The sequence below is a fragment of the Manis pentadactyla genome, chromosome 8, assembly GCF_030020395.1.
Source record: "Manis pentadactyla isolate mManPen7 chromosome 8, mManPen7.hap1, whole genome shotgun sequence".
Classification (NCBI taxonomy): Eukaryota; Metazoa; Chordata; class Mammalia; order Pholidota; family Manidae; genus Manis; species Manis pentadactyla.
The window spans coordinates 113,209,072-113,223,759 of record NC_080026.1 but is presented as its reverse complement, the minus strand read 5'-3'; the positions used below and the strand labels follow the sequence as shown (position 1 = coordinate 113,223,759).

The window sequence follows — 14,688 nt, the reverse complement described above, 5'->3', positions numbered from 1 at the left end:
TCCCCATTCCCGGGTCTCTACTAACCAGCGGCGGCCGCTAGTCGCTCTAGCAGCCCGCCTGCGCAGTAGGCGGGCATTTTGGCGCGCTTGCGCACTTTGGGAAAAGAGGCGCGCACCCCGCCCCAGACGGCTGCTCTGCTCCTCCGCTGGGAGTGCGAGGGACGTAGAGGGCGGTGCCGCAGAGTTGCCCTGGTAACGGGGGAGGCCAGAGGAGGAGGAGGCGGAGGAAGAGTAGGAGGAGGAGGAGGGACTCGGCTGGAGGATGGTGAGTGTGGGGGGCCCCGGCCCCTCCGGAGCTGGCCGGTCATCCCCAGCCCCCTCCAGTTTCCAGGCCCAGGGCTGGGCACTGCGCTTAAAGCCGAGGAGGCAATGGAATGGCGCTCATTCTGCGGTCTGGGTCCTGGATCCGTTTCGGGTGATGGCGGGGAGCCCCGAGGGTGAATCCTGCAGGGAGACCTGGGCCTGGGGAGGAAGGCGGGGCTCGCGGCTGATCCACAGCTAGGGGAAAGGGCTGGAAGGGTGAGTGGCTGTTCCGGCGCGGAGCCCGGGCTCCACCATTACTGTGAGGGCAGGGGAGGGGGCGGGTCCGAGAGTCTCCGGGGGCAGCCTCCGCACGCAGGCTCACATCTTCATGGGGTATCGGCCTCCCAGCACCGCAGGAGAGTGGGATCCGCCCGGGCAGTACCAGAAGCGGGGGAAGGGCCAACGCTGCCGTCTTTGAGGTCGCCCTGGAGGCACCAGGAGAGCCGGTAGCCTGGCTCTTCCTCGCGACGTGTGGGCCCCTTGGGAGAGGGGTGTAAATCCCGGGACACAAAGAGGAGCGGCTTGGAAGGCATACCTGGTGGATTTTACGCCGGCTGAGAGTCTGCGTTACCGCCGCGCTTCTGAAGTCCCGAGTTATTTATTTGCTGAGGGTTACGCAAGGTCTCGTTCGGTGCTTAATCCATGTTAATGGAGGCAGATTTGCTGCACGGTCCTTACTATCTCCTTCAGAACCTGTTGGAACCTTCCTTTGCATATGACCACACCAGAACCAAAGATTAAGATCTCAGTTTGGGTCTCCAAATTAAAAAAAGGGGGGGGGATTAAAATTGGAGAGTGGCCGTCAACTGACTTTTCTGTTAGACCTAATCAAAGATTTCCCAAATTATAAATTATGATGTAAGAGATTTCTGTGCAGTTAGTTGGAGGGTATTAAAATGAAATTGAGTAGTTTTGAAGCTAGTCAAAGCAAAATTTATTTTAAAGCATTTAGAACAGGTTGGTTTGCTTACTAACTGCAAAGTACCAGTGCTCAAACTTAGTTATGTCCCCGCCCCAACCCCACTCCCTTTTTGACATTTAGAAATGTTGAACCATTTACATTGATGTATAAAGTAAGAAAGAGCTAGATGTCCAGGAGGAAAAAGTGTATATACTTTTGGTGATATTTTCCAATGAGTAAATTTTTATAGGAAAATAATCTAAATTGATTTTACATTGTCACATTGTTGCAGGAAGTAGAATTATTTGATCTGAAGTTGCCAATCACATTTCACACTTGGCTGCATTGCAGTTTTATTAACCTCAGGCTAAACAGATTTTTACATGTTTTCATCTTATTAATCATTTATACACGAGCTGTCCCTTTAAAGGCTAAGATTTCCTCAACAAATGAGTATAAACATAAATATTTACACAGAAAATAACTAGAATTGAAAAAGGCATGCCAAACCAGCAAGGAATGAGATGTCATAATAAATGAGAAATGCATGCGAGTTGGCTAACTTTTCCCAGTTTGTTTATCAATTAAGTGGACTGTAAATGTCATGATTGTTTAATTTATAATTACAGGCCACAATAAATAAAGCGCTGCTCATGTTTCCAGGTGCAAATTGACACTGTGCGCAACAAATTGACAGTGTATACCACACTGTTGTATACAACTCATGTATTCAGTGGTCAAGATAAATTTTGTTTTTGTTTCTTTTTTTTCCTAAAACGAACAATAAGAAATTAGGACAGACTATTCTGGATTCTTTATCTGGCTTCCCAAATACATTTATTTTTCTATCTCCAAAAGTATGAGCTATTCTTAGAACTGAAAGTAGAACACAATTTAAAGGGTCAGTGGTGTGATTAAGTGTGTCACTTCTGGTATCCCATGAGCCCCTCTGGTAACTGTACAACTGAAGAGCAGGTCCCAGGTTTTTAGTTTTCTTTCAAAACCTTCAGCTGTAACTAATAAAATTTTTTAAAATTTGGGGTAGTGCAACAAAAGTCCTTTATTGGTTTCTCTGAACATTTAGGGTCAACTCTTTTACCGCTGCCTTATGATACCCAGTCCTTGGTGGAATACTAAGATGACAGTAATTTTAATGCATAACTAACTAATCACAGTTATCTAATAGATGACTCCTTCATTCAGGATTTATTTATGAAGCACTTTATCCATATATGAACCTAGTGATAGTTATCCAGCATGTTCAACATTTGAAGATTATTTCCAACATTATGTGTTGTGGTAAGAAAATAGTGAAAAGTAAAAAAAATAAACAATGTTTTGGGTATCTACTATGCACTACGCTTTGCATTCATTACCTCTTTTAATAGCATTTTTCTTGAGATATAAATATTATTCCCATTTTCTAGATGAAACCGTGCCCATGGTTATACATATAGGGAAGTTGAATATAAATTTACTAAATTCTAAAGCCCATAGTGTTCTTTTTGTTAGGACTCTCGTGAAGTGGTAACCCATGCTTCCTGAAGAGGTGCTCATATTTTGTTCCTCAGGAAACATGTATTTATTTGGTAGAGAGGAGGAGAAAGAAACAAGTTTGGGTGAGGTTCTCCATATCAAAGCTATAGAAGTTCCTAAAAATTAGTAAGGTCTCTCTCTGGGCAGCACCAATTTTTTTGTTATATTAAAGAGGTAAAAATAAATTGAAGTCAGTTCCATTTAAGCTAGTTATGGGAAGTGTATGTACTTGACAGTTGGCTTACTAATTTTAATGTTTAAATTTTAGCTGTTCCTCACAACCACATACATTTTCCATATACCAACACATTCCTCTCTCCCCCTCTACCACCTCTGTTTCTTTGAATGACCTAGTTTATATCATTTTAGGTCAGCGCACCATGCCTCTGCCAGTAGCTGAGTTTAAGCTTATTTTGAGGGAAATAAAATGTTTGTAGTCAGAGCACGTCTATTCATGAATTTGCCTGTAGAGAAGTTTGTTTTAATGTTTTGTGGCTAAATCAACCACTTCTGTCCAGCAGGGTACAGATAACCTGTATACATACATACTGATAATACACAATATACAATTAACTAAAGTTCTGGTTTATAAATCCTACATAAAGATCATGTCTCTTTTGCTTACTGTTATACTTGGGGAATATTATGGGTATTTAATGATGAATGAATGAATGTATATTTTGACCAAAAAGACACTTTAAAAAGTCATTTCCTTATATTTATAATGCAAAACTCAGCCCTGTAATAAAATTAACTTCTAATGGCTATCTCCCTTCATCTGACATTTAAAATAAAGTACAGACATATATGGATAAAAACATAGATTAGACCTATTCTCTTCTCTTTCCTCCAGCCTCTTAAATCAGCTTACTTTGTACCTTTCAGGCAGAACCCTGATATCTATAAATATCGTCTTCCCTATTTAGCAGATCTTGATAATCCTGTGTGTGATCCCGTGTACTCAGGGTTAATATATGCTGTATTGTATTTGCATTTGTCTTCCCCAAACCATGCTTGAGATGCCATTTATCGTTTTTCTGGAAGAAAATATTCGCTGGACTTTCCATTTCTCTGTAATTTCACTTAAAGATGAAGCATGTGGAGTTAACTGTTTCCTGATAAGTAATATTACTCATTACAAATGTGGTAGCTTTGTTTTTTCATACCATTAGATTCATAAAGTTTAGCTATAGTTAGAATGGTTTCTTTCTCATCTGTGCTTTGCTTCTCTCCTTTTAAGACAGTTAAAAATTATTTTTCTCAATTATTCAATTTCAGATAAAATGAGTGTGTGAAAAGCCTCAGCCTGCAGAAAGCAGTATTTTTACTTAACTTATTTTTTTTAAAGAGGAGAGACATGAGGGAGTAACAACAAAGCAAAACTGAAGCAACAAAACAGCAGCAGACTCAGAGACTCCAAGAAGGGAAGGAGTTGGGGAGGTCAGGTGGGGAGGGAGGGAGAAGGGGATTAAGGGGCATATGATTAGCACATGTAATGTAGGTAGGTCACAGTATAGCTCAGAGAAGACAAGTAGTGAATCTATAACATCTAATTACGCTGTTGGACAATGACTGTAGTTGGGGGGGAGGAACTGATAATATGAGTGAATGTTGTAACCACAATGTTGCTCATGTGAAACCTTTATAAGATTGTATATCAATGATACCTTAATAAAAAAAGGGGGGGGCAGACATGAGGAAAACCTTGAGACATTTCATTTTGAACCTTGAAAATAGTTTATAGGAAGCAGACCTATTATTTCTACACTAGCAAATAATGCTTGAGAATTTTTACCTGTGCTGCCACTTACTCTACATGTGACAAATTCCAGTTACTTTAGGATTTTACTGGAAGAGGTAATGAGGACATCTAATCAAGAGCTCAGAATGAGTGGTACAGTGTGTTTTCCCTGTTCTTCACCTTTTTATATCACCAGCCCCTGAGGATTTCAGAATTCTAATTTTAACCATTCTAAGAGGTGGTGTTATAAATGAGTGATTGCAGTGCAGCTAATAGAAGCCATGGAGACTTTTCATCGTTATACTTTTAAAAAGAAATGGTGTCAAAGTATTCAAGGCCAGATAAGATAAAAACAAAAGAAAAAATGTCATGCCTTAAAAAAAAAGACCTGTGCATTTTTTGTTTGTTTATTTGAAGTCTGCTCAGTCACTTTTCCCCAAATCTTTTAGTTTAGAATTTGTCTTTCTCTCTTAAATTAAACCTTCCATTTTATTGCTTGAAGAAACTGAGGCATAGAGAGGTTAATGTGGTCCCTAGCAAGTCAGGGCAAAAACAGCACTCAAAGTGATAAAGAGTCTCTGAGGCAGAAAGGAATGCTTAATAATCAGGCATATTTGCATATCATTGTCCAAAGACTCAGTTGTTGAGAATTATTCCACAGAATTATTATTTGTTAGTGAACAGACTTGTTTGAATTATTGCTTGGTACAATGTGGATTTTTAAAAAATAACCATTTTATATAATTCTAAGACTCAGCTTGAAGTAATTTCTGCTTGGGCTAGGAAGTGAGATTATATGCTTTTTAAACTCTGGGATTCTTTGATTCTTGTTGTACCCATGCCTCTTTGGAAAAAGACTGTCAGCTGCAGGACAGAACAAATGAACAAATAACTATCTTAAAAGATATTTTTCTTATGTTAGCTAAAAAACAACATGGTTAATTTCCATACATTAGAAAAATAATAAAAGCAAGAAACCAATCCAAAATACTCCGGTTACGTTTTGATGCTTTTTGCTTCATGAGTGACTTTTACAATTCCCTAACTTCTCTATCAGATTCTTCATCTGAAAAACATAGATAATCTGTACTGTGCACCTATCATGTAAGGGTCATGTGAAAGATGATGATAGAGTATTTTGAGTAGTGAGATCTTAAATGTGAACTGAAATAGTCTTAAACAGAGAACCCAGACACAATTTTACACAATCTTTTTGTACTTTCTTGTACAGTATGTTGAACTCTTTCATTAACTTGGTTGGATAATTTGCTTTAATCAACAGCTGTTATCTGGTATCTGTCTAATAAGTGCCAGACATTGCAGGAGACAGAAGGTATAGTCCTTACCTGCAAGAAACTTCCCTCTAGTAAAGAAGAAAAATACAAAAATAAATTACGTGCAATCCTATATGACGAGTGCTCTACTCTAAGTATATATAAAGAGCTTTAAGAACTTGAGTTTGGTAGTAGTTTGTGCTCCCAGGAAATTTAGGGTGACTACTAAGCTGTATTAATAGGAGGAGAAGGAATAAGCCATGCTAATTAAGTTGTTGAGTTTACTAAAGTACTTCTGCCAAAACTTGGAAGGAAGAAATAAGTGGAAAAAGTGACATTAAACTGGAGAATGATACTAATAGGTCTCTACAACCAGTAACTTTTTTCAAAGAAGAGAAGATGTTCATTAGAACATATATCCAGTAATGTCAAAATCAGTGCTCTAAAAGTAATCTCTCTCTTTCATGGTTGTTCAAGGGCTTACTCTCAATTTTACGCAAATTGAAAAGTGCACCAGACCAGGAGGTAAGAATCCTTCTCCTGGGCTTGGACAATGCTGGCAAGACCACTCTCCTGAAGCAGCTCGCCTCTGAAGACATCAGCCACATCACGCCCACACAGGTGAGCACTGCCTCAGCTGTGGACGCTTGGATGACACAGGAAGATGGAAATAGCAATACGAAAGACAAAATGGGAAATACAGTTTTGTCCATTTCTAAGTTTTGTTTCTGAGAAAAGTCTATACAATTTTAAAATAATCTCCAATTTCAAAAACATACCCAGAGAATCCATTCATATGAGGTACTTACTTATCAAATTCACAGAGACAGGAAGTAGAATAGTGATCACCAGGGCCTGGGGGATTGTTGTTTAATAGGCACAGAGTCGTATTGCTAGACGATGGGTGGAGGTGGTGCTGGCTTCACAACAGTGTACTTAATGCCACTGAGCTGTGCACTTAAAATGGTGAAAATGGTAAATTTTATGTATATTATATAATTAAAAATAAATATTCGTGATATGTATCAGTTCCCTCAGATTAAGTGATTGCTTTTTAAAATCAGCTTATCTTCTCTGATTAGGAAATTAATATATACATAAAATACAGAGAAAGTATAATGAAAAAAAACAGTACTGTGAGAAATACTACTGTTAATATTTTAGTGTATATTTTTCAGACTTAATAAATACAAATATATATCAATTTTTTAAATAAAAAAGTAATTACCTGTATTTTTAAATCCAGCCTCATTAACTTTCCTCTTTCCTAAGGCCGACAAACAAGTGAAACATAAAGGATAAGGCAGCGGTGTTCCTCTTAGTGTGGAAGTTGAAAGACAAGTCCTGATTGGCACAACCCCAGTAGGCTTCTTTAGACCTGTAGGAAGTCCTGAGAAAATGTGACCTTTGGCCAAGTCTTTGGGTTTCCTAACTAGGGACAGCACAGCCCTGTGGGTCTTAGTCACTTTTGAGTGGTTGGACATTAGAGGTTTTAGCAAAACCAGAGTTACTTGGCATTTTATGTCACTGGACTATGATAAGAGCTTTGTGTGCAGTTTGAATGGCTGTGCTAGTATGTGTACTTCATGGTCTTTAAGTCTTACTGATTCACAACTCTTTGCAGGAAAGTCATTCAACTGCTACCAAATGAGCAACTTTACAGCCTCTGAAAAAATTTAATGTATAGCCTAAGGAGGAGCAAATGACAGTAGTCTAGCCTAGAAGGGCTGAAAACATGTATTAGTGTGTCAAGATTTTTACCAGAAAAAGAAGGGCTAGGTTTTTTTCTTCTAGTATTAGCAACATAGGCTGTATCTCTCAAGAACACAACTAAAATGAGGACTTCCCACTGTGAACATGGGAATGAACTCTTACATTACGGGTCCAAAGTTCTAACTTTCAGGCTCTGTCTGATGTGTTTTGGTGACCCTGTTATTACATTACATCAAGGTTTCATATTCTTTAAACAGATTTTTGTTATGTTTTTGTTTTATATTTTAAAAAGCAATAGATGTTTTTTGTAGTAAATTTAGGAAGTATAAATAAGTAGAATTGAGAAACTAGAAACCACCTATAATGCCCAGTTGGACTTACTGTTAACATTTAAGAATAATCGATTCACATTTTTTTCTATGCATATATATGAGCATATTTAAAATAAAAAATAAATATGACTTATAGAGAATATACTGCTTGATATTCACTTAAGAATAATGATGTATCTTGATCATCTTTCCATATTATTATATATATAAGTACTTAAGCAATGCACATCTCTAAATGCTTGTGCCCATTCATTATTATTTCCTAAAATAATTTATTGGTAGATTTGTAGGGTCTCTGATGACTTACAGAATTTTAAGGCAATTGATACATATGGTCAGATTCCAGGATTTACTCTTACTTATTCCCTGCTTCATTTCAGAAAGATTTGATGTTACAGGGTTTGACATTTAATATTTTAGTTAAGTGAAGAATTTTTAAGCACACAAAATTGGTTTTGTCAGTGAGTCAGAGTGAAGCTGCCTTTTACAATAAGCTTAAGCCACTTCCCTGTAGAATCCTTAGCCTTCTAGTTTATTCAGCCACTGGTGTTTCAGAGGAGCTGTAGCCAGCCTTGCCCCAGTTCTGCCGCCTCAGTGGAGTTCAGGTGGCGGTGCTCCTGGACTGTCGCACTGTGCCTCATCCGTCTGTGCTAGGCAGTCATATTGGCAAGCTGCCGGATGAGGCAGTGCTTATGGATCCATTCCCCGACTCACTCACCTCCAGTTCTTCTGGATGAAATGTCACTTCTGTGGTAGCAAGCTATTGATTAGATTTTTCAAGTCCTGATTTCACTGTTCATTCATGCAAGATTTGTTTTTTGGATTCCTGCTGATGAAATAAATGCCTTCTCTCTGCACCCCAAAGGTCTTATTAATCTGTTTCTCTGCACACTAACTCCCAGCTCACAATTCTGCCAGCCCCTGATTTGCTCACCTTCCTCAAAGTTCCACCTTGAGTCACTATCCTGAAAACAAATACTTTATTTTCAAGTTCTTCAGAGATGCCTATTAAAGAGCAGTTTCGAATGCCTATTTGTTTTCATCAGTGCCTATAACTGAGGGCTAGACTTCAAAGCTAGAACATGCTGTTTCCACAGGCCCTGCCTTCCTCACTGAGCTGATACTCCAGTTACAAACCAACCTCCTCTGTAGTGTCCTGAGTTCAGCTCCTTCCTTTTTATTAGTTACATCTAATGTCCCATTAAATTTTACCATCCTGAGGACTCACTGGGGGAGTGGTCTGTGTTGATTATCAGAGCTATTCTCAAAGCAGTGTGTCCTCAGCAGCTGTGTGTATGTGTGTGTGTGTACACTCATTATAGAAAGCATCGTGTTAGCCATGACATTATTAACACTGGCTCCACAACCTGAATGAAGTAAGCATGTATAAATACATTTCCTTCTTCCCTAGTACATCAAACTTTTCAGCATTACCAGTGTCAAATCCAGCAAAGTATGTCATAATTAATAAATAAGATGGCTGTTAAATGTAGCTTTGTCAGAATTATGACCTAAAAGTTTATTAAAGCTTGGTGCTTTTGCCTCTGTTTCAGGGTTTTAACATCAAAAGTGTACAATCACAAGGTTTTAAACTGAATGTATGGGACATTGGTGGACAGAGGAAAATCAGACCATACTGGAGGAATTACTTTGAAAATACTGATATTCTTGTAAGTATTCCTCCTGATGCACTAACTCATAGTCTTTTCTGCCATGTGTTAGAAACATTAACATGTAGTGTTCTTGTCAGTAATTCCATTGCCATAACATTAGTCACTATGAATGTAGGGCTAGCAGAAGGCTACTGATTGTAAGGGAGAAAAATCTTCGTAGGACTTGGGTAAGGTGTTTTACTTTTGCCTAGTAGCAATGTGCCCACACCCACTTTGGCAGAATATTTATTGATTACCATAGTGATTTGAACAGCAGAAGGGAAGCTGGAAGATGCCACTGACTCCATTATCCCAAGGAAATCAATAAATCAAGTGCATCCCAAGAAAGCAACCAAGATATTGAAAGTCCTGGCAACAATGGTTTATAAGGAATGGTTGAAAGACCTGATGGTGTTCTTCCTAGAAAAGCAAATGCTTGGAGCTATCTTCAGTTGCTTCAAGAACCTTCTTAAGTCAGAGAGATTAGCTTCATCATGAACAGTTGTAGAGGACTGGGTGAGGAGTAGTTGGGGGCGTGTGAGGTGGTAGAGTTTAACTCAGAATGAGGATGAAGTTTCCTATCATTATAACTGTCCAAAAGTAGAAGCCACCATGCACTGGGGATGCCCTGGCTCAGGCAGCATTTGTTCAGGACAAGGCTGAGACTTCAGCGCCCAGCTCACTGTTACATTCTCTAGGACCACTATTTCAGAATTCTTGGGGAGTCCACTGTCTGCATACAGTGGTCCCCATTTCCCTGCAGTTTCATGTTCATGGTTTCACTTACCTGTGGTCAGCTGGCCTGGAAACAGGTGATACTCCTGACATAGCATCAGAAGGTCGTAGTAGCCTAAGGCTACATCACAATGCCTGTGTCATTCACCTCACTTCATCTCATCACGTAGGCATTTTTATCATCTCATCATCACAAGAATAAGATTTTGAGAGACAGCGAGACCATAATTTTATTACAGTATATTGTTAGAATTGTTATGTTTTATTATTAGTTGTTGTTAATCTCCCAACCTACAAATGTTGGGAGTGCCCCAGTTCAGGCCTGTGCTTTCTCTTCTCTAAGTCACTGCTTAGGTGACCTCATCCAATCCCAGGGTGAATCCTGGTGAATCCCAAACTATTATCTCCAACTGAGAACTCTCCCTGGAACTTTGCTGCCTATTTGACCTCTCCACTTCAGTGGCTAGTTAAGTCGCCTGAACTGCAACACACCCAAAACCAAATTCCTGTCTTCATCTCTCCCTGCCCAAACCTGCCCTTCCTACCGTCTGCTCAGTAAATGGCAGTTCCGTTCATCCAGAAGCACTGGAGTCATCCTTGGCTCCTTTTCCTCTCACACCCACATCCAACCCAAATCCTGTCAATTCTGCCTTCAAAATATTTATAGAATCAGGCCACTTCTTTCCATGTCCACTGCTGCTGTGCATTGATTGTTGCAGTATCATCCTGACTAGTCTCCTTACCTCTGTCCTGCTTCCCTGAGCTCTCTTTGCAACACTATAGCATAGGATCCTTATAAAACATAAGCTTCCCATCTCAGAATAAAAGTCAAAGTTCTTTAGTGACCTAAAGGGCCTTCTCGCTTTTGGCTTTTCTTGCCCATCTGCCTCATCTCCCCTCTCTCTGACTCAGTGCCGGCCACACCAGCCTGCTTGCTGTTCCTGGAACTCTGGCATGCTCCCTCCCTTGTCATTGCTGCTTACAGTGCCAGCAGTTTTTTTCCTTATGTCCTCATGGCTTAGCCCCTCACCTCCTTCAGATCTTCGCTCACATGTCCCTTACCACTGAGACTTTCTCGTTACTGTATTTGGAACTGGGACTCCTCTCCCCACCCTTCTGACACTTTGATTGACCCTGCTTTATCTTCCTTTTTTTCCTACTTTCATCAGACCTGTCAGGACCTATCACTATCAGACATACTTTTATTTTTATCTTTAGAGTTACAGAACTTCTAAATTCTCTTCCAGCTCTGAGATTCTGTGATTCTGTACCATTGTGATCAAGTCCAAAGGGCTTGTTAATTCCTACTATAAAATGGGTAGAGCAATTACTTCACGGTGGTGGAGGAGGGGGTTTGAAAAGTAGTGAACTCATTCACTCTCCACAATCCTTAAATGGAGAATACCAAAATATAAAATTGTGCTGTCATGAAATCAGTTAACACATTTGAAATACTGAGATGAGTGTCCCACAGACTTATCTTGTTTCTGCCCCTCAGTGAAGGTAAGTTCCTGTATATTCCTGGTGCCAGGTTGAAGATTTAAATGGATGAGAATAAAAAGATGAGGCACATGCATCCATCAGTTTATCCATCTATTCAACCAGTTATTCTTCCAAAATGTATTATATATTTTCTGGGAGGATAGAAGAGAAATGTCAGAGGAAAAAAAATGTTTCCATTTAAAATAGAAAGAAACTTCTTTTGTAATCTTAAATAATGTGTCCATTCTTAAAATATAATTTTTTAATTTTAGAAATTTTCAAATGTATGCAAAGATCAAGAAAGTAGTGTAATGAAACCCCAGATACCTACCCATTACCCAGCTTCCTTAAATTTTGGCAATCTTGTTTCATCTCTTCTGCCACCACTTTTTTTAAAAGTATTTTAAAGCAAATCCAAGAAAGCTATTATATTATTTCACTCACAAAAAAACTGGAATGTAAATTTGAAAGATCAGTCTCTCACTTGTGATATGAAACTACATATTAGAAAACCTGACCATTAAAAGTCTTTCAAATATCAAAAGCTAACAAGGTAGCTCCTTGAACTAATAAGTGATTATAGCGAATTTGCAGGATACGGGCTAATATACAAAAATCAGTTGCTTTCCTATATACCAGCAATGAAGAATTGGAATTTGAAATGAAAAGCAAAATACCATTTATATTAGCACCCCCAAAAAAGAAATACTTAAGCATAAATCTAACAAAATATGTACATAATCTATATGAAGAAAACTAATAAAAGAAATCAAAGAAGATAGAAATAAATGGGGAGGTACTTCCTGTTAATGGATTGGAAGGCTCAATATTGTTAATGGTGTCAGTTCTTCCCAACTTGAAATATAGGTTATATAGACCAACTATAGATTCAGTGTAATCCCAGTCAAAATCCTAGCAAGTTTTTTTGTGGATATTGACAAACCAATTCTAAAGTTCACATGGAAAGGCAAAAGATACACAATAGCCAGCACAATACTGAAGAAGAACAGAGTTGAAGGACTGATACTACCTGACTTCAAGACTTTCTATAAAGCTACAGTAATCAAGACAGCATTTATTGGAGAAACAATAGACAAATTGATCAATGGAACAGGATAGTAAGCACAAAAGTAGGCTATGCTTCTACTGATCTTTGACAAAGGTGCCGAACAGTTCAACAGAGGAAGGGTAGTCTTCAACAAATGGTTCCAGAGCAATGGGACATCCATATGTCAAAAAATAATAATAATATGGACACAGTTCTTAGCCTGTTAACAAAAATTAACTCAAAATGGGTCTTAGACCTAAATGTAAAAACCTAAAACTGTAAAATTTCCAGGAGGTAATATAGGAGAAAAGTCTAGGTGACCTTGAGTTTGACAGTGAGGCTTTAGATAAAACACCAAAAGCATGTCATGAAAGAAAAAAATTGTAAGTTGGACTTCATTAGAATTTATAACTTCTGCTCTGAGGAAGAGCCTATTAAGAGAATGATGAGCCACAAAGAACTCTTAAAACTCAACAATAAAACAAACAACCTAATTAAAAATGGGCAAAAGATCTAAACAGACAACTCACCAAAGAAGATACACATATAAGCATGTGAAAATTCAACTTTGTATGTCATCAGGAAATTGCAAGTTAAAACAACAGTGAGATGCCACTACATACTACCTACTAGAATGGCTAAAATCCAAAAAAACTGACAATACCAAATGCTGACAAGGATATAGAGCAATAGGAATTCCTATTCATTGCTGTTGGCAATGCAAAATGGCATAACCACTTTAGAAAACAGTTTTCAGTTTCTTACAAAGTTAAACACACATGCTATGTGATCCAACAATCACTCTTCAAGGTATCTACCCAATTAGTTGAAAACATGTCCAAATAAAATCCTTCACACAAGTATTTATATAGCAGCTTTATTCATAACTACCAAAAATTTAAAGCAACCAAGATGTCCTTCAGTAGGTGAATGAATAAACTGTTACATCCATATAGTAGAATATTAGTCAGTGATAGATTTTAAAAAATGAGCTATGAACCCACAAAAAGACATGGAAGCTCTTTCCCCCATCTTGGAGTTTGTGGAGGCCTGCTGGGAACAGTACTTCTAAACCAACTTATATGTCTGGAAGGCTGTGGTCCAAGGCCATTTTTGCTGGCTATAAGTAGGGTCTCCAGAACCAGAGGAAGCACATAGCTCTTCTTAAAATTCAAGGTGTTTATGCTCAAGATGAAACTGAATTCTGTCTAGGCAAGAGATGGGCTTATGTATACCAAAGTAGAGGACAGCACAGTGACTCCTACTGGCAAACCAAACAAAACCAGAGTAATCTCGGGAAGGTAACTCATGCTCATGGAAACATGATGGCATGGTTCATGCCAAATTCCAAAGCAGACTCCATGTGATGCTGTATCCTTCAAGGATTTAAACTTACTGAAAAGTAAATAAATAAAGGTGGATTTGGAAAAAAAAAAAAGACATGGAAGAACATTAAATGCATGTTGCTAAGTGAAAGTCAATCTGAAAGGGATACATACTCTATGTGTCCAACTATGTAACATTTTTTTTAAAAACAAACTATACAAATTAGTAAAACTGTCTATAAAAGATTAGTGGTTGTCAGAGAAGACAAGTAGTGATTCTACAGCATCTTACTACGCTGATGGACAGTGACTGTAATGGGGTTTGTTGGGGGGACTTGGTGAAGGGGGGAGCCTAGTAAATATAATGTTCTTCATGTAATTGTAGATTAATAATACCAAAAAAAATAATAATAAATAAATAAAAAGATAAAAAGACTTAAGTTCACAACCTAAGTGTCCATCAGTACATGAATGGATAAAGAAGGTGTGGTACATACACACAATGGAATATTGTTCAGCCATAAGAAGAAAACAAATCCTACCATTTGCAACAACATGGATGGAGCTGGAGGGTATTATGCTCAGTGAAATGAGCCAGGCGGAGAAAGACAAGTATCAAATGATTTCACTCATCTGTGGGGTATAT

General features: G+C 38.5%; 1 protein-coding gene across 4 annotated transcripts in view; it reads left to right on the top strand.

The window, feature by feature from the left end:
* Positions 1 to 108: 108 nt before the first annotated feature.
* ARL3 (ADP ribosylation factor like GTPase 3) overlaps positions 109 to 14,688 on the top strand; it is a 31,155-nt gene continuing 16,575 nt past the window's right edge. For 3 of the 4 annotated variants that reach the window (XM_057506261.1, XM_036898448.2, XM_036898449.2), the window contains exons 1-3: positions 109 to 265; positions 6,233 to 6,376; positions 9,354 to 9,470. In XM_057506261.1, the coding sequence (XP_057362244.1) occupies positions 263 to 265; positions 6,233 to 6,376; positions 9,354 to 9,470 (264 nt within the window). In that variant the 5' untranslated portion in view covers positions 109 to 262. The remainder of the gene's footprint in view (positions 266 to 6,232; positions 6,377 to 9,353; positions 9,471 to 14,688) is intronic. The other variant, XM_036898450.2, reaches the window with a different exon arrangement.